General features: G+C 43.3%; 1 protein-coding gene across 1 annotated transcript; it reads right to left on the bottom strand.

The window, feature by feature from the left end:
* Positions 1 to 242: 242 nt before the first annotated feature.
* Positions 243 to 23468, bottom strand: PPTC7 (PTC7 protein phosphatase homolog). The gene is made up of 6 exons (XM_030460626.1): positions 22794 to 23468; positions 13257 to 13436; positions 10287 to 10485; positions 8211 to 8334; positions 6243 to 6372; positions 243 to 4352 (listed from the first exon to the last, which is right to left on the bottom strand). The coding sequence occupies exons 1-6, from the start codon at positions 22993 to 22995 to the stop codon at positions 4294 to 4296; spliced, it is 894 nt and encodes a 297-aa protein (XP_030316486.1). The 5' UTR covers positions 22996 to 23468; the 3' UTR covers positions 243 to 4293.
* Positions 23469 to 26230: the final 2762 nt, after the last annotated feature.

The following is a 26230-nucleotide window of genomic DNA, read 5'->3' as shown; positions in this document are numbered from 1 at the left end:
AGGAAAAACTACCAGGAATTGCCTTGGAGTTTGACAAGAGCTTTGACCTGGTAATGGTGGAGCTGTTTCTAGTTTTGTAAGTTGAACTGTAGTTCTTCAGCAAGTCAAAACCTGGTGGAAACTCTTTGTGGAAACTTTTTGCCTGTGTGGTGAACTGCACTTCCCAAATGTTTGTTCTGATAGGCTGGGAAGTGGGAATCCTACTCAGTGGTGCCAATAAAAGGGGAGAACTCAGTACAGAGTGCTGCACCAGCACAGGTTAAATGTTTATTTGCTGTTTGCCACTCTATTTTCATGATGCAAGACAAATTTAGATCATGATTGAGTGGATTCAGTGTGTGCACTGCCCACTGCTTTGGGAGCTCAGCTCTCAAGAGGATTCTCACAGGAGAATTCAAACCCTGCCACCACTTCAGGCAAATTAAGCTCCTGTTGGAAAGTCACAGGAGCTGGAGAAATAAACCCAGCACAGCCAGGATTGCTACAGAACAGCAGGTACAGAGCTGGTGTTTAACTGAACAGCCAAAGTTGTCACAGAAATGCATTGAAAGAAATAAAAGTGATGAGTTTCAGAGGTGTCTGTGCTTCAGCCTTGGGTTATTTTCTTCCCTTCCCTCAGGTCACAGCATCTCTGCCTCACCAGCAACCCCACTGCAGTAACAAACACAGCTTTTGCAGTTTTACTTTAAAAACCAACATTTTAGTATAAATACTATATTTATTAAATATCTTTACAATTCATTTAAATGTATTTACAGAACTATTCCTGCATAAGTTATACCTCAGACATGAAATTCACATAATTGCCTCTTAGGTAAGCATAGATGATAGTCTCATTTTAAACAACAACAAAAAAGCAACCTCATTAGATACAGACTCAGATTTGCTTCATTATCTCAGCTATCTTTGTAAGAAACTACCTCATACAGCCAGTTGCTACACACACCATCTGCTTTCCCCTGGAAAAAAGGATGTTGGTTACCAAGAGATGGAGATTCCATCACTAACTCCTCACATCCTTGCCAGTCCTTTGCCTCTTCCTCCTCCTTTACTCAGTCAGAACTGTCTGGTCCCAAAATCTGGTGGTTTTTTTTTTGGTTGTTTTATTTTTTTCAGGTTTTTTTTTTTTGCTGTTTTTCTTTCAGTTACACCTCCTTCATAAACACAAGGACATTTAGAGGGAAACTGTATGTTGCAGCTCTACCAAAGATAGCTGGAAAAGTAGCAAGGAACCACAGAGTTTTCCCAGTTCACCACATCATAGCCCTGTTTTACCCAAACAGGGCAGCAGAAACCCCAACTCCCACCAGCCCTGGGGATTCCTGGGGTACAAAAAACTCTTCTTTTTCCTTCTGACCACTGCTCCCCACCCACCACCTCCTGGGAACAAACACACACCTTGTGCAGCAGCCTCTGCTCTGCTCGTGCTCCCTTCCATGCCACAGAAACACCTTTCTTTGGGCCTTCCTCTGGTGAACAGTCACAATAATCTAAATTCCTAGGAAGTGTTACTGCTTCATGCATTGTTTAAAATTAGTTTTTGATAGTATGGGCCCTGTCATTTCCTCTGCCAAAAAAAAAAAAGAATCTGTTGTGCGCAGACAGCTTAAGTTCATAGGAAGAAATTAGGTTTGATATGTTTAGAGTGCACATCTTAAAAAAAAAAAACAAACCACAACTAAAAAAAAGCCCCAAACAAAACACCAAACCCAAAAAAACAATCAAGCATGTGATAAAAATATCAGTTCTTTATAATACAGTATTGCTTTATAAACAGATGGAAAAGCTAAAAGCTTTAACTGGTCTTTGGTGTGTCCGGTGAGGGATAAACTCATGATTTGTAAATCAAAATCCAAATTTGTTCTTTGTTAAAAGGAAAAAAAAACCAAAATAATAATAATAATAATAATAAATCACGGTGTGATGTGAGGCAAATGGCTCCACAGATGCTGCTCAGAGGAGCAGCTTCAGCCCTATGGATGGTTCTAGAAGGTGTGAGGGGGTGGGCTTAAGGAGGGCTGGGGAGGAGCAGGCTGAGAGCCAGGGGTCAGAGAGCAAGGTTGGCATCACCCTCAGGAAAGCTGAAGGGAAAAGAAGAAATTGATCAAATCTGCTCTAATCAAGAAGCTTGACAGTAAATACTGGAGAATAAAATGTCAAAGACACCCAGACTGGGGAGGGAAAAACCCCTCCCAAACGCTAGAAACAAAGCCCTGTGCTGCAGTGTGAATACATTCCTCCTAACGAGACAGCAAGCTACAGCTTGTTCAGTTGTAAATAAGAAGAAACAAACAAAAAAAACCCAACACAGACTGATAATTTGTGCAAAGTTATCCACCACTCACTGTGCCATGGATGGCAAAACTAATTAATTTGTCTTCATTAGCAGAATCCTCCCCGTACCCTCACCAAAAGAGTATTTTGGTCAAGTTAGGGTAGTTAAGGCATTTTGACAAGGAATTACAAGGTGATTTAAAATAGATAGCTAACATTATGCCAATTTAGGAATAGCAGATAAATTACTGGAGAGCTCCCAAATTAATCACTTATTATAAATGAAATGCCTGTTACAAGCATGATGCATTGAAATATAGTAAAATGACATGTACATGGTACATGTTAAATGATCTTAAATAAAAGCTTGACATAGTTACGCAAATATACAGTACAAGTCCACAAATATTCTTTAAACAAGTTGAGGTAACCTCAAACTTAAACAGTTTTAATACAATAAACCAGGTAGTAAAAATCTCCTTTTGAGAGCAGGTAAGATTCCTTACTGACCAAGTTTAACTGCACTCACCTAAACAGCAACATTACCCGACTTTTTATATATAAAAACATGGCTTTAATTTATTTCTACATACTTTTCTACCAGCAAAAAAGTTAATGAAAAACTGACCAAAAATATATATATCTTTACAGCTATCAGCTTTTTGTATGAACCTCAGGAAAGAAAAAAAGGAAAGCTGGCTGGAAGAGAGGGGGGGGAAACAAAAATGTGAGCTACTGTCATTGAAAAGGAAATGTAATATTGCAAAGTGGCTGTTAGATAACTGTAAACATCATTAAGGTTCATTCTGAAACCCCTAAACTTTAGTTACTGAAATGTGTTGCTGATTATATTAATTAATAGTTTGTGTACGTACTCACTGCTGCTGCCACAGCAGAAGCCAAGAGGTGCTTGTCTGAGAGTCTGAAAGGTTAAGGATCAACTGGACTCAAACTGGTGCAGCAGATTCTGTCCTACACAAGCAAGAATGGGAATTATTAACACTAATTAATGGTTTGTTAATGACAGAATCATCTCTCCAAAGTGAAGACGTTCAGAGCTGAGGATGTTCTTGGTGCATCCTCCCACTGGAGCACTTGTGCTACACCATCCCGTGCTGGCAACAAGGGTTAAAATGCTGATGGGACCTCAGCTTTGGCCAGCTTGGGGTTTTTAAATCTTTTGTTTTAAACAAACAAATGAAGAAAAAAAAAAAAAAAAAAAAAAAAAAGTTATCCACAGCCCAAACCTCCAGATACCAGGCCCATTTATGGACGAATGATCTGCAGAAATTTTTAAAGATCACAGTTAAGCACCTGAAATCACAAAACACATTTTGCATCCAATATTAACTCGAACTAAGTATGGTTGGTTTGTTGTTTTTTTGTTGCTTTTCTTTTTTTCTTTTTTTTTTTTTTTTTTTTTTTTGAAATTTCGTACTAGAAAAAGGCTCCTAGGCTGACACCAGGTATGGCAAGAGCAGAATGTTTACAGCAGTTATAAACCTCCTGAAAACTGGAGCTTGGAAACACAAAACCTCAGCTATCACTGTAACAAGACTATGCTTATGGAAGGGTGTTGTGTAACATACCCTTTAATGAAGAGTGAACGTTCCCAGTAAATAGAGCACTATGCCCTCTGGCAGAGGTTTTAGCTACTGAATTTAGTTTGAAAGAAGATGAGAAACCCATTCTGCTCCTCTGAAAAAAAACAAAAAAAGTCACATCTCAAAGGTAGGAGCGAGGTGGGATTGATCCTCCCCCTTTTTCAGGACAATGAGTAAGCTCTGAAAGACATGCTTGGAGCCTTGAGCTTCTTCATTTCTTGCTGGCAGACACAGACCAGTGTATGAGGAGAGTGGTTCTTCACAAAGACTTGGGTTGTGTCTCAAGCCAGGTGAGGAGCTCGAGACCCAGGATCAGCTGGGAAGGGAGAAGCAATCCTGCCAGCAGGAAACCGTAGGGGTGGTGCTGGGAGCTGGGGGGGAAGGAGAAGTGGGAGCAGCCAACACCCCGGGGGGATCAGTCTGTGTACTCGGCTACGATGGACAGAAGGACGGTGATGTCGTCTGGTTTTCCCCCTGGAACACAAGAGAAAACTACTTAATAAATCCCAAAGGGTCATCCCATCATCTGTGACATGAATCCTGTGCCCAGCTCTGAGCTCCTCATCTCAGGAAGGAGACTGAGGTGCTGGAGCAGGTCCAGAGAAGAGCAAGGAGGCTGGTGAAGGGACTCGAGCACAGATCCTATGAGGAGAGGCTGAGGGAGCTGGGGGTGTTGAGGCTGGAGAAGAGGAGGCTCAGGGGAGACCTCATCACTCTCTACAACTCCCTGAAAGGAGGTTGCAGACCTGGGGTTGGTCTCTTCTCCCAGGCAGCTCTAAGCAAGACAAGAGGGCATGGACTTAAGCTCTGCTAAGAGAGGCTTAGGTTGGATATTAGGAATAAATTCTTTCCAGAGAGGGTGCTGAGGCATTGGGATGTGCTGCCCAGGGAGGGGGGGGATTCTCCATCCCTGGAGGTTTTTAAGAAGAGACTGAATGTGGCACTGAGTGCCATGGGCTGGGAACCACAGGGGGAGTGGATCAAGAGTTGGATGTGATGATCTCAGAGGTCCTTTCCAACCTGGCTGATTCATTGATTCCCCCATCAAAGGCTCTTTAAAAAAATAGTTTGAATATTCAAAAGCTGTTTTGTGTAGACACGAGTGCTCTGCTTTGCCCCCTCCCTGCTACCACGCAGCTGAGGGCAGCAGTGACATGAACACAGCACAAAAGCCCTCTCCTTTGCAGCTACCACTAAAAAAAGTACAGACCCTTGAACACTGCTGTTAGCCAGCTGAGCAGAAAGCCCATTTTCTAGCAGACTATTTATTGATTAAATGTAAAAAGACCCTGACATTGCTTTGCTAAAAAAAAGCTGCAATAAAAGGTTGGTATCTTCACAAGAATTTCTACTGTAAATCAATCACCTCTCAAGTATCTTCTCCAGCACTATTTTACTGCAGGTCCTCTCAAAAGCCACTTAATGCTTTTAGTAGTCACTTCTCAAACCTCACCAGGGAGTGCAAAACACTCAAACCTGAGAGAAACAGCTCAGGAAAGAGGCATTTTGTTACCTGGGGAGCCAAGGACAGAGGACAGAGGAGAGCTGCAGTTCCATTACTGAGTGATGGAGCTTTGCAGCAATGTGGAGCCCCAACTTTACAGCTACTCTCTCTACCTTTAGGAAAGATGCTTAAGGCCCTTGCAAGAGATCTCTACTAGCAGAATTACATTTATTTACTTCAAAAAGAAAAGGAAAAAAGGTGCCTGACAGGACTCTGAACTCTGCCAGGTATCAGTATCCTTCTGAAGTGCAAGAAACAGAACCAACAGAAAGATCAGGAGGGGAATCTAATGATACAAGAGTCAGAAATTTGAACCAAAACCCCACACTCACCACCACATAGTGGGCAGAATCTCAACTAAAAAGCATTAATAACAGAAGACCAAAAAGCATCAATAAAAGACCACCTTAGAAAACCCCAATCAAACAAAAAAACAACACACACACCCTACCAGCCACACACCCAAATCCAAGGAACAAGTCAAACACAGTTTCCCTAAGAGCTTGGAGAACTTGTGACAGGCAGGATTCCTGGGGCAGGAGTGTACATATTAGGTTAAAACAAAAAATTAACAATAAAAAAATAAAATGGGTGCACTGCATTCCCTGCATTTCTGCTGCTTCCCCACAGGAGGCTTTGCAGCAGCTGGGGCCTGGGATGACCTGCACCAGGAGCTGGGATCCTTGCCAAACCAGCCTGCTGGATTGATGCTCTCCTGCCAAGCACATTTCTGAACGCCCTATTTTCCTATCAGGTTCTGGAACAACGGAACCTCCCTTTGCTGAAGCTTTCTCCAAGATAGCAAGAGTGGGAGGAGGAGGAGAAGAAAGAAAAAGGGAAAAAAAAAAATATTATCTTACCTCTCACATTCAACCCATTGTCACATGCAAACTGTGCAAATGGTGACATGTAAGTGGGATCATAGGCCAGCTCGTGAGCTTGCTCAGCAATGCTTCTTGCAGTCTGCTGTATACTCTCATAGTTGGAGTTCTAAATGAAGGAGGAAAAAGGTTTATTCTTACAGGAAATCTACTGGTAGTGTAGTGTTGCTGATGTGTGTCAGTTTTTCAGATCCCTGACTGCTGGATGTCTCTCTCTCAGGGTAGGGCACTCGTTATCACCTTCTTCAGGCTTTATAAATTTGGGTTAGAACTGCAAGACTTCATATTTGAAGTCCAGAGCTCTGCTCCCTACCAGCAGCTACAAGACTTGATTTTGGAGTATTTCTAAAATTTAGAAACTTTGAAGACTAACACTCAAACAGGCTCAGCTGAGGGAAAGAGGGTACCTGACAGCTACAGCACCATCCTTTCCTCCCAAGGAAGGCTCCATTCAGGTCACTCCTTTCCCTTGAGTGGGATCCTTACTCTGATTCTCTCACCCAACTCCACATGATCAGCTCTGGAGAGACTTCACAAGGCAGGTAAATAATTTATTGAGCACACAAACTGCATTTTAAGTGCCCTGTTCTTCTGTCTCAGTATCTCTACTTTACTCCAAGACTTTTCCCACTCCAGCCACAGTGACACAGCAACCACTGCTCTTGGTGTCTGGAACCATTTTAAAAATGTTTTGTCCTTTCAAGAGTCCTTCCCACAGCCTGGGGAATTAACAAGCATTTCCATTATTAACTACGGGAAAAAAAACTGCTGGGAAATACCCGTGCCCTTCCCAAACACGCCAAAAGGTGGAGCTCAGCTTGTTTCCACAAGGGAATTCCCTCTCCATCCCAGCCTAACCTTAGAGCTGCAAAGTCAAAGGAAGGTGGGAGCAGAGCTGCAGGATAAAAAAACCTCCTCACAGGTTGTGACCAGAACCTTCCAAACAGAGAGACCCTCAGTGCTGCCATCACCTTCACTATCCAGATCAAAGCCTCTCTGACATCTCATGCTGCACTAAGGTGACAATTTCCATTTCACCACACAGGGCTCCATTTCAGCCATGAATATTGCAGGGAGGGGGAAACACATGAGCCTGCCTGATGTGCAGACAGAGGCCTCTCAGATATTTGTCTTTTAAACCCTTCTCCTCTGACACCATCTCTCAGATATGTAGCTGCAGGAGAAGAGCAGGCAAATTTTTTTTACAGCCAGACTATAATTCTACCTGTTAACCTTATTTGCATTTCATAACATCAAAATAGTTTCCTCAGGGAGGTTATACATATTGATACTGCCTAAGTATACCTCCCTTTCTGTAAGTAAATACCCTTCAGCTAAATGTTCTCACCCAAATTAAAATATATTTTAATGTATTTTTACTACTTAAGATGAACATTTGTGGAAAAGCTGCCCAGGAATTTTTTTACAGAACATTAAAGATTTTCAAGCACATAAACTACAATCCAGACAGCCCACACAACTTTTGAATTACTGTTTTTTAAGTCTTCAGAAAAGCTTCACATTATTTTTTAAGTGTACAGCTCACTGCCCATAAGAGCAGGCTGTATTTTTATGCATATAATCTACAACCTGCAAGTGCAGACAAATCCAATGTGTGAGCAGCTGGGCAAGGGCAGTGCCTGCTATGGAACATCTCCCCTGTTCCCTCCCTCCCATCACTACTCAGTGACATGGTACCAGCTGCTACTTGGGAAATTTATGCCCAAGCTGCTGCTTCTGACTCCAGCCTGGGTCCAGATCCAAGAAATCTTTTGGGGGTCAAGGTCTGCTGCTCACACATGGTATTAACTGGAAAGTCTAAATGACAGCACTTTGTGGTGAGTCTTTTCTATAAAATAATGGTTCTGTGGATCAGTAGTGAAGGAAGTAACCCTAAGGGGTAATCAGTGCACAGGATGTGAGAGAATTCAGAATACACACATCTACCTTCAGCTTTTTTAACTCCTGCAGAATCATGTAGTCAGGCATGTTGTCAAACAGTCCATCTGTTGCAGTCAAAATAATGTCTCCAAGTTGGACATCAAATGAAGTACTATCAGCAGCTTCAGGGCTGTGAAGATGAGAGGAATGTTAAAGGAAAGGATTCCAACTTGTGCTGAGGCACCAAGCAGTGCCAAACTCAACACCAACACCTTTTGCACTTCACTACTGTTAAAAGTTCTGCTGCAAAAGAAAGAAATCCTGACTAACCATGGAGCTCTGGCACCAGGAGAGCTTGTCATGAAAGCTCCAGCAGAACTGTGACTGCAAACAGGTAATGTTCCAGCTATTACACAAAGGATTTGCATTTCAAATTCCCAGATGAACAATCCTGCAAGCTAAGCCACTTCCCAAGTGGATCTCCATGGAAACCATTAATGGCAGCTCAGGGCTTCCTTCTCACTCATCTTAAATATGTACCAGAGCTGAACTTGAAAGGACAATTTGTAACAGGAACAGCCAAAACACTCATGGATTCTGAATCACTTTCTAATGCACTGGAACACAAAACATGTCTGGAAGTGGCCACCAGGAGACCACAGCCAGTTGGTCTGCTCATGTCTAACACATCACACAACACCAGGAGGAGAAAACAGCTGCTTTGGCCATGACTATTGATGCAAAATCTGGTTCTCAGAAGCAGCATGAAGACAAACCCTTCAGTTGTGCAGATCCTTCGGGGTCTTTACAAGGTTATTACTGCTGCATCCCATGCCATGTGGCTCTGCCAAAGAGCTGTTTTGATTTCTACCTTCAGGAAGGTCACAGAGAAGACTGCCTGCTTATTCCCTGATATAGGCAACTTTAACATTTATCTGGGACAACAAATCAAAAAAGAACTACTGGAGAAGCATTTAGGCAGCACACAGGAGCACTAATTAACATGAACAGTGCAGAAACTGGCCAGAAAGCTATAATCATGAGTCAGAACTGAAGTGTGGGAGCTCGTTTATCTTGTGCTTTCTTTATGATGTGATGACTCAGATCACTTCACTTCCCTGACTTCCACTGGACACTATCAATTATCCTTGTGGGTTTTATTTTTTTGTCTTCCCCCAGATGACACAGAATCTCAGAAAAATGAGGGTTTTTTAACAGTTCTGGAATGTCAAGCAATCATTTAATTTTAGTCTAATAAAGTGGTTGGATTATTTCAGGTTCTAATTTCAGTTCTACTCTGCAGTCTTAGGATGAAGCAGTAAAAGCACATACAAGAATGAGCAGGAATTTCCACAACTTGACCAACATTTTCAAAAAGATTCTTTTGGCATTAAAAGTTTTAAAGTACTGCAGCAGCTTGAATACTTAAAAACCCTTTATCAAGAACTTCAGGTGCCTACTGCATTCCCTGTACACTATCATCAGTCTCTGAAGATCCTTTTATCACCTTCCTGTATTCAGAAGAGGGATATCACTGTAAGGAGAGCATACCCATTGATCCAAGAGCTGTATCCTAACACATACTTGAAAGCTGATTTTTAAAATGTTCAAGTTTTAGATTTTATTTTACTGGTGAGACTTCTCAAAGTCAAGAGTATGAATCAACCCAGCATTCTTAGGGGAAGATACAAGCATAAGTGTGCCTTTGAAATGCCTCATTTCTCTGAACAGATTGTCCTTTCCTAATACTCTCATTTCCCAGCTTGGTGTTCTGCCAAACAGGGTTTGGTGGTGGTTTTTTTTTTTTCTCTTCTTACACTCATTTTGGTCAAATACAATATGCTGCAGGACACAGGGCTATTTGGAAACACAAGTTACAGTCACATGTCCCTCTGCTTTATTCTTCAAGCCCTTGCTACCTCACTGCCAAGTTATCTAAATTAGTGTGCTCCAAACCAGTCTCAGGAGAGCCCAGACAGGGACTGGGAACAAACACTGCTCACAGGACACCCAGCATGGACACCAGCCATGCTCTTGGAACAGCAGCTCCATGGAGAAATACCCTGCCATGGACCAAGGCATTCCCAGTGCTCCCCAGTGCAGCCAAAGATGCCAGCACCTTAAGATCCTCTCCCATCTTACCTGTCACTTAAGACAACTCCTTCTGCTTCTGGTGGAGCTATTGAGAGTTGGAAGGGAGTGTTGAAGTAATGCTGCTGCTCATCAGATCGATGGACAACTTCTCCTCCTCTGACTACCAAAAATCCAGAGTCTCCCAAGTTGGCTGTATGTAAACGATGACTTGTTCTGTCCAGAACTACTATACAAGCTGTACTGCTTCCTGGAAGCAACCAGAATGAACTGGAGTTAGCCTTGAAGAAATTGCTTATTCTTAAACTGATTTAATTCACAGTCCAGTTACTGAAACCATTTATCCAAGCTCACAGATCAGGAAAACCAGAAATATTTAATAATATCAAAATTAATATAGACTACAAATAGCAAAATGCTAAAAATCTTTGCAGCCCCAATGAGGATTTTTGTACAGAACTTACTTTTCCTGCTTTGATTTTGGTGAACACATTATGCTGACAAATACGTGTTTTGTTCCACTTTATTTACAGTTTTCCATCCCAACATATGTCAGCACATTCTGCTATAGGACTGGATTTACAGAACTCACATAAAATACTGAAATTCCGAAATCATGGAGATAATAGAATTCCAGCAGCCTCCATACAATGCTAGGTGCTCTCCACACAGTTTCACTCATCAGCTGTAAACACACCATGCCAAGTAAATACTTAAATTGCAAGCAGTTCTTAGGTATTATTCCACTGCTGTTGTCAGAATATTGAAATGCTTTTCTTCTCAGAGGGGCTCTGTAAAGCTATCTTCATGTTTAAAAAAAAAAAATAATAATCCTGTCATGTCTTCAGGATCCTAACTCCACAAGTTTAAAGAAAATACATTTCAGAGACAAATACTACTCCAGATTTAAGTAAGACAGGATAGAAACAAGTCCACTTGTCTCCTGTGCTCAGAACTACCCCAGCCATGCTTGAGGGCACTGAGGAATTCTTGATTCATTCACTGGCAGTAGCCACCAAGTGTGCCAACTAGCCACAAAAATAACAGCACTGCAAAGATATCCCTCCCCAGACCAAGTCCTGCTCAAACAGCAACCACTTCACTTCTTCACACACCAAAAAAAAGACCTTTCATTCCTGAAGAGGGTGAAGTACAGCTAAAGCTTTTCCTTCTGACTTTGGTCTCTAATGTCAGTCCCCATACCAGCAGCTGGTGAACAGTCTCCATCTTCTACCCTGAAGTTCTCCCAGCAGATGTTTCCAAGCAGTTACATCTTGGACAGACCACAAGCTTGCAATGAGCTAAGCTTACAACCAGGCCTGATGGTGCTCAAGTCCAGCTGGCTCCAGGCATCCCCTATTCCAGATGTTTCCCTAATACAGGGAGTTCCCTGCAATGCACTTGCACTCAGTTTGTTGACTAAAGAACAGACAGGATCTTTTCCACTCTTAGTGGATGGTAGGTCAAAGCAGTATGTTAGGGGAAAATTCAGATTTTATGTGTGGCAGCATCTGAGATGCTTCTGCAACACAAGAACGGTGTTTAAAAAAGGCAGTTTTCTCCTACTTCAGTTTTACTTTAAAATATCTGCTAGATTCAGTTCTGATGATCAAAGTATCAAGACTTAAAGCAAACCAGCAAGGGAAAGTCACTGCCCAATTAATACTCCATGGAGTCCTTTCCCTTCACTTCATTTGGAATAAAACTCTAAATGCTCCTTGGTGTGACAATTCCCAGGTTTTTACTTCTCCTTCTAAAAATACAGTTCTCAGCTGAAGGAGAAACACTAAGGATCATTAGTTTCAAATTCTAACTCTATTAGCAGAGTGTAACCAGGAGGCCATGTGTGGAATGCAGATCTTGTGACTCAGCATATGCTGCTTTTCAGCACTGGAAAGGTCAAGCCAAGCAGGGCTGTTCCATTGGCTCAGCCCCTCCCAGAGCTCTCACCAGTGGCCCACTTTGTAGATCACTTACAGCTCCATCTGCTTTGCACCAATAAGCACTATTAAACTCACAAAATCCTAACATAATTACCAACCACTGCTATTTTAGTGATACTTAAGGTCACTTCTCAGGTTTGAACCTATTCTTTCAGCATATAATGTAAGAACATCTGTTCCAAAGCTCAGCAGAGAAGTTAAATATAGCTTACATGGCACTCTCCTGGCATACAAGTTTTAAGGTCAGGTGAGAAGCATGAATATCATGCAGGGTAACACTTTCTTGGTGCAAAAGAGGTCACATGCCCTTTAGAAAAGTATTCTGCTTTCAAGCTTGCCAGCTGAGGCCAAATGTTGCCTCTCTATCTGCTCACCAATCCCAAGGCAGCAGGCTGCCCAGCCTAAAATCAAGTCTGACACAGAATATGCTATGCATCCACTTCAGTTTGCTTTCAGAAACATCTCTGCAATGGTTGCCCCCCAAAGAATTATAAAAATTATGTACGGTACCAGTGGTTGCATGACAAACTACTCAAGTCAACCAATTAGGTTTTTGCCCAAGTTCACTGGACATAAAAGGCAGCAGGAGCAGTAAGGCAAGGAGTGAGCAGAACTGCATCCAATTATCAGCAGAAAATATTTTTCCTTGCATGGCTTAAGCAAAAAGCCACAACCAACCATTAAGAGCTTTCAGCTGAGCACAGTTATTTATACAGACATAACAGAGAGAATGAGAGCACATGGCAAAGCTTTTCTACTGCAGAGTTCATTTTGCAAACTCTCTGCAAGCACTGGTGAATAATCACCCTTCACACACAAGGCCAGTTTGCCTTTTATATGCTGTGTACACACACACACAAACACTCCCTGATTACTGAATCAATCAAGGTAGCTTTTAAACATGACAGACAACAAGGATGCTTCCTACACAACCACATTTCTCCTTTTTTTGTTAATGAAGAGAAAGTAACCGCCTGCAAATTAGTTGAAGCTGACAACAGACTGAAGCAATCTTGAGGGAGTAGATGTCTAGATAACACACAGCACAGATTGGATTTATGGATTTTTGCTCTCTTACCAAGCAAAGGTACTTTGTTCTGCAGCAGCTCACAATAACCTGCAGTGAGGATCCCAACAGGATTACTGGGTACAAACCGTCCTTCTTTCACTAAACGTTCACACGTCCTCATTAGAGTCCCTGAGAACTGAGAAGGGTCAACCCCATAGTCTCTCCAGCCACCTACACCATCTGCTACCCCTAGGAGAAAACAGAAAACAAGAGTTAGATCAAAACAAATGGTTTCCAAAACAATGTTTTTAACTTTTAACACCATTTGTGATATCTGGTAACTATAAAGTAGGACGTAGCACCTGCTTGGAAAATATTTTTGATTGAGGAAAAAAAAGTTAAGTTTTTTTTAAGATAAGTTCTGATGAGCTCCTAGACAAACCTTTAAATATTATCTGAACTGCTGAAGAGAATACAAAAACCAACACTGAGAATTCTCAGGGGAAGCAGGGGGATTCAAACTTTAGATTAGCCCACATTAAAATAGAAGAATAGTTTCTCTTAGGTTTGAATGTGAAAGTTAAGATTTTTAATAGCACAGAAATGACAAAGCAACTTTATTCAGTGGCCTGAAGTTCCCTGCTCACATGAAGGATAATGCTTTCTATCTGGTAATATCCATTTCTGTAGAAAACTCCAAGTGTGTTAAAAAACTATGTAGCCAACACAACGCTGAGACCTACCCTGTAGGAGTAGTTTCTTTTCTTACAGCTTCAGACAAGCAAAAGAAGGAAAACTGATTGATCCAATCAATTTTTATTCAGTTATTCAAGACATCCTACATATCAGAAAATGAGACCAGTTCTGCCAAAGCTTGAGAGGATTCTGAGAAGCCTTAGAGGCAGAAAAGATGGAGACAGAAAACAGGGGTGGTCAGAGAGAGTTAAGCAACAGATATAACCTGCTGCTGCCTAGCTGGCTAAAGGATTTTGAACTTCTTTAACTGGCTTTAATGATAAAAATAAAATCCAAAGGTAATATATAAGAGAAAAAAAAATATCTCTACTTAGAGATTTTGCTAAAAATTCTTTTGATCCTCACCATATAAGGGACCAACCATTTCATGCACAGGTTTCTGTAGCGAAATAAAGATAAAATCATCTGCATAATAAAAGCACAGAAAACCAACTTCACCACTCAGATTATGCTGTTGAACTCTCAGGGAAAAAAAAAAAAAGCCATTATTAGCATGAAAATGTGACTGAAAGTAAAACTGAGTTTGCCTTATCTCCAGATGCCCTTCACATGGGACACCATCTGAAACTGAGACAGAAGGTTTAGAGCCGACCTTGGCATGAACTATAATCTGACAGGAGGTTATAGCCAGATTCTGAACAGCCTATCAACATTAATCAGATTTCTCCCAAAAATAGTGCACAACCTTTCAGACACCTGCTTTGTCTGTTTGCTTTCTTAGAAAAAGACTACAGGAAGGCAGGTGACTGCATCCACCTCTTCAGAGCAGACCCTGGGAAGAAGCTCATGCAAAAGCAACTCTTGGCAATCTCACAAATCCCTTTTCTGGTTTCTTCAAGAACAAATTAATCCTCTCTTCACCGGTCCCACAACTTCAGGTTAATGCTGGATTAATCTTTTGCTTCCTGCTGCCATGCAGACAAATCTAGAATAAGAGATTATTAGGAAAAAGTCCTACATCTAGAACCTGAAGCAGAAACCAAGCTTCAGGTTGGGATGATGATGTTTGCTTTAGATGAGTTACCAGATGAGCAGGTTTTTTACTCCTCCAAGATAACCAGCTGAATAAAGTATTGCTTTACTGACAACAGGGCCAATGCAATAAAATGGGGGTGTTTGACAAGTGCTGTACAAAGCTTTTGCCTCCTAAGGTGGTTACAAAACAAGCTCGCCAGAAGTTACAGAGTTGCCTCAAGCCATCCATAAACTCTTTCTGCATTACCCTGCTTGGGAAATACTTCAATAGAAACAGTACAGCATTAGCATGCAGCACAAGAACACCATCACAGCAAGCAGCTGATAAGGTAAATTAGCAAAACCTATTTTGATTCTTAAAGGAAAAACAAAGAGTATGCCACCTGATTTCCTTCAGTCACTTCTTACTCCAAGCAGGAAATCTGAATTTGTAATCATGGCACCACACTTCATACTCTATCCTGAGCCATGAAGTGGCTTTGTCTGCCTTCCTTCCTGTCTACCTACTGCACACTACTAACAGCTTTAAGTACATTCTGCCAGTGCCTTCCAGAACAGTCATGCTCTGGATGGCCCACAAGGAGGTCCTCAGAGACTGCTTCAGACTCAACAAGGCTGCTGTGCACTGCTCCATCCCTGGGGATGCAGCACCCATGGAGCAGACCCAGGCCCAAAACACCTCTGTAAGAACTCACTAACTCATGTGCCACCACTACCACCTCATTCTTCTCCTTGCCCACAGCTGAAAACATTGGTTTGTGTTTTGCAAAACTCTGTGGGGTTTTTTTTAGAGCTGTATCTCTAAAAGATGACAGGTCAGTTCATTTAATTTAAGCTAAATGACCTTGTTGGCTCCAAAAGCAGGGTTCCTGAACACTGCCAGAGCAGTCAAGTGCCTCCTCCTGCCTGGCCCAGAGCCAGGAGTCACCACAATCAATGGCAGGACACAGGAAAAGCCCTGAACCACACAGTGCCACCTAGATTGGTTTTGCCCCAAGAGGTTTTTACACTCCCTAAGCTCTCTTGCCATCTTGTCCCACCTTCAGCATAGTGTACAAACACAACCACTGTCTTTACATTCTACAGTCTCAACATAAACTCAACAGTTTTATAGGAAAAGAATATGTGGTTCTAAAACAGATGGAGCAAACTGCTGCTGAAATGGGTGAAATGTAAATGAGAAGACAGCTGAAGAAAACTTTGTGATATTTGACCTACAGCAAACAAGGAGCTTCAGCTATTTGTGGAACATTTTTAACTCCAGAAGTAGCAAGAACTGAAAACTCAAGTCATATAAATGGAGTAATTTTTATGTAATAGCATGTTTTCCCCTCTGTCACCAAAGGCAAATTTGAACTATCACTGCCAAGGAGTAATGCCAAGCTCTATTGATTTATATTAATCTTTGTTTTCATCTCAGATATAAAAAGCTATAAATACTAAAAATAACTATTATGTTAACAAGGGAAAAAAGTTGCTCAGGTTTTCATTTTCTAGCATTTCATCATAAAACATTAAATATTTGTCTTCCAGTATCCACTGTTTAACTGAAAATACCCATCTTACAAAGTTGGACTCAGGACACTGAAGTCAAACTGCATGGCTGAGAAGAATTGCTGAATTTGAACTGTTCACAATCCCCACTTTTTTTCTAAGCTATCCAATAAATCAGAGACTTTTACACAAAGAGTATTTCTTTGGATATTCCCTGCTCAAGCCTAGGCAGAAATTACACAAATGTCCACGTGACACAGTGAAATGCCTGTGGCTAGATGAAGAACCACTGTAAATAAAGTAATAGAAAATTTCACAACAAATTATTTCAAAATAACAAATGCTTCTTAAGTATTAAGTACACTAAGGAGACTTTTCAGAATCACTGAGAGTTAACACTCCACTACATGGCCTTCTGCTGGAAAATACACAAATACTACTGCCAGATTAAACACTCACTGTGTTTAACCCATGTGTCAGGCCAAAAGTTGGCTCTTTCCAACTATTAAAATTCAGTGTATGGAGATCTCTGGGACAGAGAGAGTTGTAATGAAGTTTCAAGACTGATGTTGCAGCACTGAAACTGAGCAAGTGAAGATACTGGCACTGCAGCTTGTTCAAGTTTCTTTCAAAATGCTAAAAGCAGCAGCTGAAATGCAAACATGTGAAGGGAACTGCAGAAGTGGGTGCTGAAACTTGTGCACTCCACTTTTTAAAGTCAGATTCAGATGTTCTCTCTAGTTCAGAGCAAATACAAACTGAACAGGCCTAAAGTTCACAACAAAACCATGATAATAATCAAACCTTGTTTAATATAAATAGTGTTACAAGTTCTGGCTAGCTGGCAAACTAACCTGCCCATGGTCAGAGTCCCAAAAGTCTCCTGAAAGGTGGAAACTTCCAAATGCTGCATCAGCCAAGAACAAGCACATGCAGCAGGATCAGGCAGGCACAAGTGTGCCAGCAGGAACTGCTTTTTGTATGCAACCTCAGTGACCAGACACCCCATGATTCCTTATTGAACTTCACATTTCTTGAGATCCCTACCTGAATTAGCAACAAAACAAATTATGAAAGAATACCCAAGGGTCTGTGATTGAATTTATTTTGCATCAAGTACAGGAGAAAGGTAACAAAGTACAATCTGCTGCACTACAGAAGTCTGAAATACAGCTCCTAATATTTGTCAGCTTATCAGAATTGAAATAAAACTGGTAACTTTTCTTATTTTATCAGTAAACCTCACACCTTGATAGGTTCTCCACCCAAAGCAGTCTCAAAGCTGACACCAGCTTTAGTGCCAGGGTGTTCAGGATCACAATGTTACAGCCACACGGTGCCTACTTCCCCCACCAAATTCTGACAAAGAAATAACCTTGCTAAATGCAAATTCCTAAAGGCAGATTGTGGGTGATAATTAGTTACAAAAAGAAAGGTTACTTATTCACACTCTGCCTTTTAAAAGTTACAGTAGACCTTAAACTAGCCTTGCATGAAATAGAAAAGTACTGGAAGAATAAGTAGATAAATGATAATGAAGAACAAAAACCAACAGGCAGAAAGAGATGATGTTCAAGAACAAACTGAAGGAGACAAGGAAGTGAAAACACTAAATAGTGCCCCTACTTCCAGGAAAAAGCAGCAGTTCCTTGTATCTTTTTTTTTCTCTCCCCTCCTACAATACACTGTTGTTCTTGAAACAGGTTTTTGCCAGGTAGATCAGACCTACTTTAATAAAGCCTTGAGAAATTGCTCTGTGGGCTTTAGAAGCTACAGGAGAACACTGAACTACTTCTAAAAGTTTCTACAGAACTTCCCTGCACAACTATTTAATCTCTCAAACTGTTGAGCAACCATAGAGCTCATTTTCGTGGCTGAACTGTTGACACAGAAACACTGAAAAGGGAGAGGTACTGTAGTCAGACATCAGGCAAGCTGCACTGAAATTACTTCTAGCCTGAGAAATCTCAGGCTCACATTATTAATAGCACTGAGGAGCTGAAGTAAGCAGTGGGAGATTTTTGCAACATTGCCTGCAACACAGGCATGATGAACACCTCACCTTCTGTACTGTCTTCAGCTTTGCTCCTTTCCTTCCACGACTTGTGACAAAACCTGCTTTTGCTCCAAGCTAAGATCTGTGTTGGAGTGGGTAACTGCCCACTATCAACAATTAAAATAAGTGTTTAGTTTCAAGTGCTGATCAGAGTACATCGTGCACAGCAGCTGTGCAGAAACTGGTGAAGAATAATAACCAGATTATAGTTGCCTTCTCAGAAAGAGAACTACCACATTTCTAAGAGGTTACATCCAAAGCCACTTAAAAACAGCTCTGCTGACATTTGGATTAGCTGTGCTGACACCAATGTCACTGAACATGGCTGGTAACAGGGATGTTTCTCAGTGGTCTGTGGTGTCTCTACAAATGGCAGTACTTATGTTCTCATCCTAAAAGGAAAAATTGATTTGCTCTAGTACAAATTAAGACACATATACAATTGTGTTCAAACCACTGATTATTCCCTCTAAGATGCCCCATATTGTCCCAGCAGAGTAGGTGAAAGGCTGCTCTGAAGCAAGGAGACAACTCATCCCGTTTAGTGTGATCACTTGTGATGAGGCAGCAATCTCTTTAATAGGTATGACACCAAATAAACCACTTAACATAGTCTTAAATGACCTTCAGACATCAAAGTAAGGATCCCTTCCTCTCTACAGCTGCCAGAACAACCTTGACATTTCATCTACAAATCCTTTTGCATTTTCTTGTTTACTTTTCTTGCTGCCAGTGAGACTAACAATACTCCAGGGGCTTTGCCACTCTACAAGTTGACATTCCTTCTACACTGGCTGCTGACAAATGTAATTTTCAAATGAAGTGCAATTCCTTTCACTTTAGAGCAGCTGCCCTACAGTACCCCCTCAATTAAAAACAAATAAAAAAGCAGCATAGTATTTGCAGCAAATAAAACAATTACCAAAATGTTCACATTGCAGCAGCTGAACACTGCCCTGCTGCCAGACATTTTCCTACTACTGCTGGGGACAGAAAGGAGTTTGTAAGACAAGTCAAGTCACCCTGGCTACACCCAAACTTCTCCCGAGCACTGACATTGTATAAGTGATGCTGTCACGGGATGTGCATCAGTCGCTGCAATGTTTCAATAATGAGTCACACAACAGCTTGAAAAATCCATTAAAAAAAAAATTAGCAAAGACATCAGGAGCCTGATAAGGCAGGAATAAGCAAGAAAAGGCAGATCCCAACAACAGAAAAAACAATCACCAGAACAGGACATCTGAAAAGTTAAAAACAAGCTTCAGTGCTTGGTTTTGGTAAGTAAATGAAATGTTTATATGAAGTCTTTAAAGTTCAGTTTTAGAATTTGTGTTTTGCTCCCTTATGCACTAAAAATCCCACTTGCATGCTAAGTAGGAAAAAGCAGAGGTGGCAGTTTCTGAAGAATTTTGGTTTTCAGCTTTGCAAAACAGTATTTCTGTCCTCAAAAGGAGGACAAAGCCATGCCTTCAGATGGGAAGAACTCCTCAACATCTCCCAGGTGTCAAGAAGATACCTGAATATTCTGAGGATCTGGACAACCACAACACTGACAATGAGAACAGAGACAGGTACAGTAATATGGCACACCCAGCAGCAACGAGGAAACATGGGCCTGAGACATAAAGCTCTAGAGATTACTATTAGGAGTAAAGCTATTTCCTCTTCTCAGAGTGATCCCAAAGGAACCACTCTGGGTTTGAGTTTCTTGTTTCTCCCTGTGCTCAGGATGGGAGAAAAACATGGGAATTTAAGAGTTACATCCCAGACAGAAAAAAAAGAGGCAAAACTTTCAAGGATTTGCCAGTAATAGGCTTTATCAAGCCTTTAACAACTACAGGAGGATTGGAACTAACATGAAACTTCCTAAGCTTTCTGTTCATCTTACTATGAAAGAATAAAGCACAGAGTAGGAGACAGTTACATTTTCAGCCTTATGACTATATAGTACACACAGAACAAAAGCAGTGTTTAGCACTTTGCTATCTGCTATAAACACAATGCTTGGTCAACTTCTGTTTGACCTAAGAAAATGAGTCCCCGAGCACTCATGCCAAATGGTTGGGAGTAGCTCTTTCACTGCTCCACCACACCCATATCCATCCTACACAGGCATGCTGCCCATAGACTGGTTATAGAAAAGACTGGCAAGAAGAATTTTCAATTAATTATCTGGCACTGCTTTGTCACTGATGACTACGAGGGCAGAGGAACTCTAAGTGATACACTTGAAATGTACTGCCCTCTAAAAAGCACTCTTACTGTGTCTAGTGTCCATTTTGGCTAAAACCACACCAGCCTCTTCAGTAAACTCACAGTGATAAAATAAATGAAGCTGGAAAAACACCACTTCAGCTCAGCCTGTTCTGTTGAGGTGCAGAGTTAGGCAGGTAATTAGTATAAAACTTGTTAGAGCCTTTAAAATAAAGCATGAAACCTCATTTTCATGAGAGTAAGAGGAGTTGAGGCCAGAAAAACACTGGTGCTGAAACTCTTTCTGCAGCAAACTGTACAAGAAGCTTGTTCTTGTTCTTCTGTACAAGAGCTGGTTGAGAAAGGGAGAGCAAAGTGGTGACCATGGCAGCAGAAACATGGAGCAAACTACTGGGTCTGCAAACTTAAGAAGCAGAGATGAAGAAAAAGCATCAAGTTAGATAGCATCAAAACCCATTACTGTTTGCACAACATACCTTGTTATCTTGGTACATATATTAGAGAAGCAATAAAGAACTGAGATGAAAAAAGCTTTATAGGGGTCAAAGAAAACACCTTTTCTATTTAAATTGTTTTCTTGGTACTTCAGACATCCTGGTCTGAAGCTTTCTTTGCAGTTTGATCCTGAAGTGAAGTTACAACTGTTTGTTTTCAAGTTGCCATGAACATTAATGCAAAGACCAACTTAGAAATGCATTTCCCTGATGAGTCCAGAAGGAAGACAAAACAAGCTGTAAGTCCACATCTGGTAATTACCAAATATGGCCAAAAAAAGCCCTAAACATCATCAAAGGGGTCTAAATTCATATGCTTCCCCATGCAGAGAGCCCACCTGAGCAAAGCAGATGCTGCATTTCTTAAGGGCAAATACTGATTGCTCAGTTATTTATCAGTGCTGGCCTGGGGTGAACTTTAAAGGCAGCCAGCCTTAGTCACATGCTAAAGTAAGATTGTCCAGCAGCTAATTCTCATAGAAAAAAAAAAGTTTAACTGGAACAGAAACAACAGAAAAGATGCAAAGTAGCTAAAATGTCCTGTTTTTTCAGGACATCTCCTTGAAAGTTGTAGCATCACCCTTAGAGTAACAGCTCCCGTGAGAATCAGCAGCAATGCTGTTACCTAGCACCAAGTTAAGAGCATCCTAAAAAAATCTCAGCTATTTTAAACGGCAACCAAGTTACAAGGACAGCACCAAACTGTGAAGAATCACCAAGCACCACCACATCACGAGGCACTGCAGTGCAATCCCACCGGTTTTGGTTTTTTTAAAAGAAAAAAAAAAAAAAAAAAAAGACTTGGCCAAGGCAAGTAATCTATTGCTTTTAAAATCAAAGTTCTGATTAAAATTTACTTCTGTTCGTTGCTCAAAAACTAACTTTGTCAGAGTGTCAGGTAGCCAAATTCAACCTTGACTACACAGGAGAAAGGTCAAGCACTGTCAAATCAATGCTGCTCATAAACTAAAGATTCCACCAATTTAGGTAGAATTATTCACTACTCCTAATATTTGGACCCTTAAGATTCAGTCTGCACGTGAATCCAAACCACTGAGCCTAAATCAGGACAGAACAAATACTGAAATTGAAGTTTGACATTTGAAACCAGTCTCAATGTCACTTTGCCTTTCACTTGACAAGGACACAGCAGTCTCTGAAATCAGGAAGTGTCTATTTCAATGATCCTTTCTGTAGAAAGCCAACACACACACATGGGGCACGGTCTGGTTTTCAAGTGAAATGCACTACACGCTGGTTTGGGGTTTTTTTTTTGTTTGGTTTTTTTGGCTTTCAGAGCCACTAGGCCTTACAAGCACCTACAGGTGAACCAGCAGGTCAGAGCCCCAACACCTGCAACACCTCATCCCAAGCTGAGTGAGGTGGGCATCGTGCTGCAGCAAAGAGCACGAGGGTTTCCTTTAGAAACTACCAAAAGAAAAAAATAGAAATTAAAAATCACTCAACGCTGACATTTACAGGCGTAACCGGCTCCCTTTGTCTGCAGTTCGAGTCGCAGCCGCTTCGCCATGTGCGGCTGAGGAAGGGGAGGTGGGGACACCGATGCCAAAGCCACTTTGGGCACCCCCAGAGCAGGGCCCCGCCACCACTTACCCAGCACATCCGCCGACCGGTGCCGGGCCACGAAGCAGGCGTCATCCCCGTAGCACATGCCTTTCTTCAGGATGCCCTTGCGGAAATCTTTGCCAAAGCCACAGCTGGCTGTCACCAAGCTGTAGTCACGGGAGTCCGTCTGCGAAAGGCCGCCCAGGACTGCCCGGGCCACCAGCCTGCCATAGGACAGCACCGAGAACATGGCGTGGGGCGCCCAGCAGCCCAGAGCCAGGAACGCGGGGAGCCACCGGCGCAGCCGCCTCCTGACCTGCGAGCGCCCGCCGCAGGGAGCCAGCCTTCCTTCCCCTGCCCGCCGGCCGGCTCGCCTCAGCCCCCGACGCTCCGCTCCTCCTCAGCCTGGCTCCTCGCCCTCCCCTCTCCGCCCCGGGCCGCCTCTCGCTCTCGGCCCTCCGCGCTGCCCCTCACTCCCCGGGCCCCTCACGGCCGGGTTGCCTTCCGCGCTTCCAACTCTCCTCTAACCGACACCCTCCTCCTTTCCCCCCCCCCCCAAAGGGGGGTTCTGCCTCCTCTCCACTCGGTCGGCGCTGCCCCGCGAAAACCTCCGGGGGCCTTCCCGCCGCGCCGTGAGGTGATCCCGGTCAGAGCCGGTGGCTCCCGCTGCGCCGCCCCCGCACCCCGCCGGCCGCCGCCGCCATCTTCCCCGCGCGTGCTGAGGCCCCGGCACTCGGCTGAGCGGAGAGGTCAGCCCCGCCCCTCCCCCGCAGCTGCGCACGCGCACCCGCCCCTCCCGGCGGCCGCCCCCATTGGCTGCCGGCCCAGCCTCATTTGCATATTGCGGGACAATAACACCCGGCGGCTCCCGGCAGCCCCCGCGTCAGGGAGGAGCGGGGAGCAGCGGGGCCTCCCCCTCACCCCTCTCCGTTTCCCACCTCCCCTCGGCGGCTGCGGAGCCCACGGCTCCCGCGGGGGTGTCGGTGAGGCCGGGGACACGGTTTCCCCCGGTTGCTGCCCTTTTACCTGTAATTATTCCAATTAGGTTTTCAACACCGCGGCTGCGCCTAACCCAGATACTTGGCCTCCACGCCCATATCGGGCCGCATGTCTGGCGTGCTCCGCATAACTCGAAGGGGACTCGGTGGCCGTTTGTACTTTCTGGCTATTAAGGACGGTTCTGTGAGTCACACCGCGCTGAAATTTTTATTTTTAAAGGCCAACTCCTCCTGTTTTCCCCAGCGGGGAGCAACTCGGGGGGGGTTTGAGCCAGCTCACGGCAGCGCGTGATGTTTGTGTGGAAATCCGTGATAGTGCAGAGCGGTGAATCCGCTTCGGGTTAAGGGCCACCGAGGTGCCAAACAAAACTCTAACAGGATGCAATCAGCACACAAAAAAACACTGAAATCATCTATAATTGTAGGGATACAAGCCAGCTTTCAGGTGTCCCCCCGGACAACTTCAAAGACATCTTGAAGGCATGAAGTAAAGACACAGCGTGTTCAGAATTCCTTATCAGTTCCTTATCTTTTGCAGCTCGGTTTTATGTTCTGCTCGTGGGTGTTCCAAAAGGGGCTCAGTCCTTTGGAAGCTCCCAGCAGGTAGCTCTGCACAACCTGTGCAAACTGATTTCATGCCTCCACATCCAGACGCCTAAAGGGGTGGCTGCTGCTTTGCAGCACCCAAAATATGTAAATAACAATAGAGAGAGGTAAATAAAACAGAGGCAGGTGTGAAACCTGAACCCCAAGCTGACTGCAGTGAAAGGAAAAGCAGGTTCCAGCCCACGGGGAACATTGTTGAAACCCAACATCAGAACAGCACTGAGAGGCAGCAGGCATTTCACTTGCTCTGTATTTTGATGGGGACAATACAACTCCCTTTACATTGCTAAAGGTTTCAGCAATGCATGAAAATTTTCCACCTAGAGATGAAATCGTATCCAAGCTTATAAAAGAAAAAAATAATAATCTGCCAATTGGAATGGGAAGAAGGAAAGTGCAGGGAACACAGAGAACAGCCCAGCCCCAGCCTTGGTGGTTTAGGGAACTGCCCCATAGCCAAATTCACCAGTGTGCTGGAGATAAGGGTGTCCTGCTGCCAAGGGTGTGTGAGATGACAAACAGCACTTGCAGGATGGCTCTCCACAGCAGCCAACATTGCTGCCCCATGCCCTCCTGCACCTCTAGCAGGAAAGGGAAGCACATTTTTTCAGTTTCCCTCCCTAGAGTCATTGTTTCCCTCCCCTCATTCTCATTCTTCCTCCTTCTTGTCCAGGTCCCTTAGAGGCTAAGTCATCATAGAATCATAGAATCCTAGAATGGGCTGGGTTGGAAGGGACCTCAGAGCTCATCAAGTCCAACCCTTGATCCACTCCCCCCGTGGTTCCCAGCCCATGGCACTCAGTGCCACATCCAGGCTCTTTGGAAATATCTCCAGACACGGAGAATCCACTACTTCCCTGGGCAGCCCATTCCAATGGCTGATCACCCTCTCCAGAAAGAAATTCTTTCTAATCTCCAACCTAAACCTCCCCTGGCACAACTTGAGACCCTTTGTGCCCTCTTGTCTTGCTGAGAGTTGCCTGGGAAAAGAGCCCAACCCCCCCCTGGCTCCAACCTCCTTTCAGGGAGTTGGAGAGAGTGATGAGGTCTCCCCTGAGCCTCCTCTTCTCCAGGCTGAACACCCCCAGCTCCCTCAGCCTCTCTTCATAGGATCTGTGCTCAAGTCCCTTCACCAGCCCAGTTGCCTCCTTTGGACCTGCTCCAGGACCTCGATATCCCTTCCTAAACTGAGATGCCCAGAACTGGACACAGGACTCAAGTCCAACCAGGCCTAACACCACAGCACATTTCCCAGACCTGGATGGAATCTGCCAGCTGTCAGCTACAAATTCAGAAACTTGGTATGAGCACAAGGCTGTCAAACACACTTGGCAGAGCCTGCTGCCATGTTTCAGTACAGGCTGCCAAGCTGAGGCACAGCATGAGCAGTTCACACTCCCTCCATCCCTGGTCACACACCCAGGTAGCCAAAGAAAAGTACATAATTCACATGATAATTAATAACCTTTGCTGAACTCCTGCACTCCTGCATGAAGACGCCGTATCCAGATGAAAAATGGCTATTTGGTTTTATTCAGAGGATCACTTTGGCTCCTGTGAGAGAAAGAATAACCATTTTTAATGAAATAGGGCAGAACACTGCTCAGAAGCTGTCCTGCTCCCTGAAAATCCCTCCCAGCACATGCCCTGCTCTCTCACTATTATTCTTGTACCCTGAGGGTCGCTATCTTGCCAAGTGATATTTGTTTAAAATTCTCCAATGCACAAATTTGGCACAAAAACTGAGGCAAAGGGCATTCCCCTGGTTACTGCTGCTGGGTGGAATCTTCCCACCTCAAAGTCCAAGAGCCGTTTACGTTAGCTCATTGAAACTGCAAAAACAAAATGAACTCTTCCTGCTCAGCTTGTTCAGACGGCCTG

The sequence above is a fragment of the Calypte anna genome, chromosome 15 (assembly GCF_003957555.1).
Source record: "Calypte anna isolate BGI_N300 chromosome 15, bCalAnn1_v1.p, whole genome shotgun sequence".
In the NCBI taxonomy this organism is placed as follows: Eukaryota; Metazoa; Chordata; class Aves; order Apodiformes; family Trochilidae; genus Calypte; species Calypte anna.
Note: the sequence above shows the minus strand (reverse complement) of the source record. Positions and strands in the feature narration are given on the sequence as shown.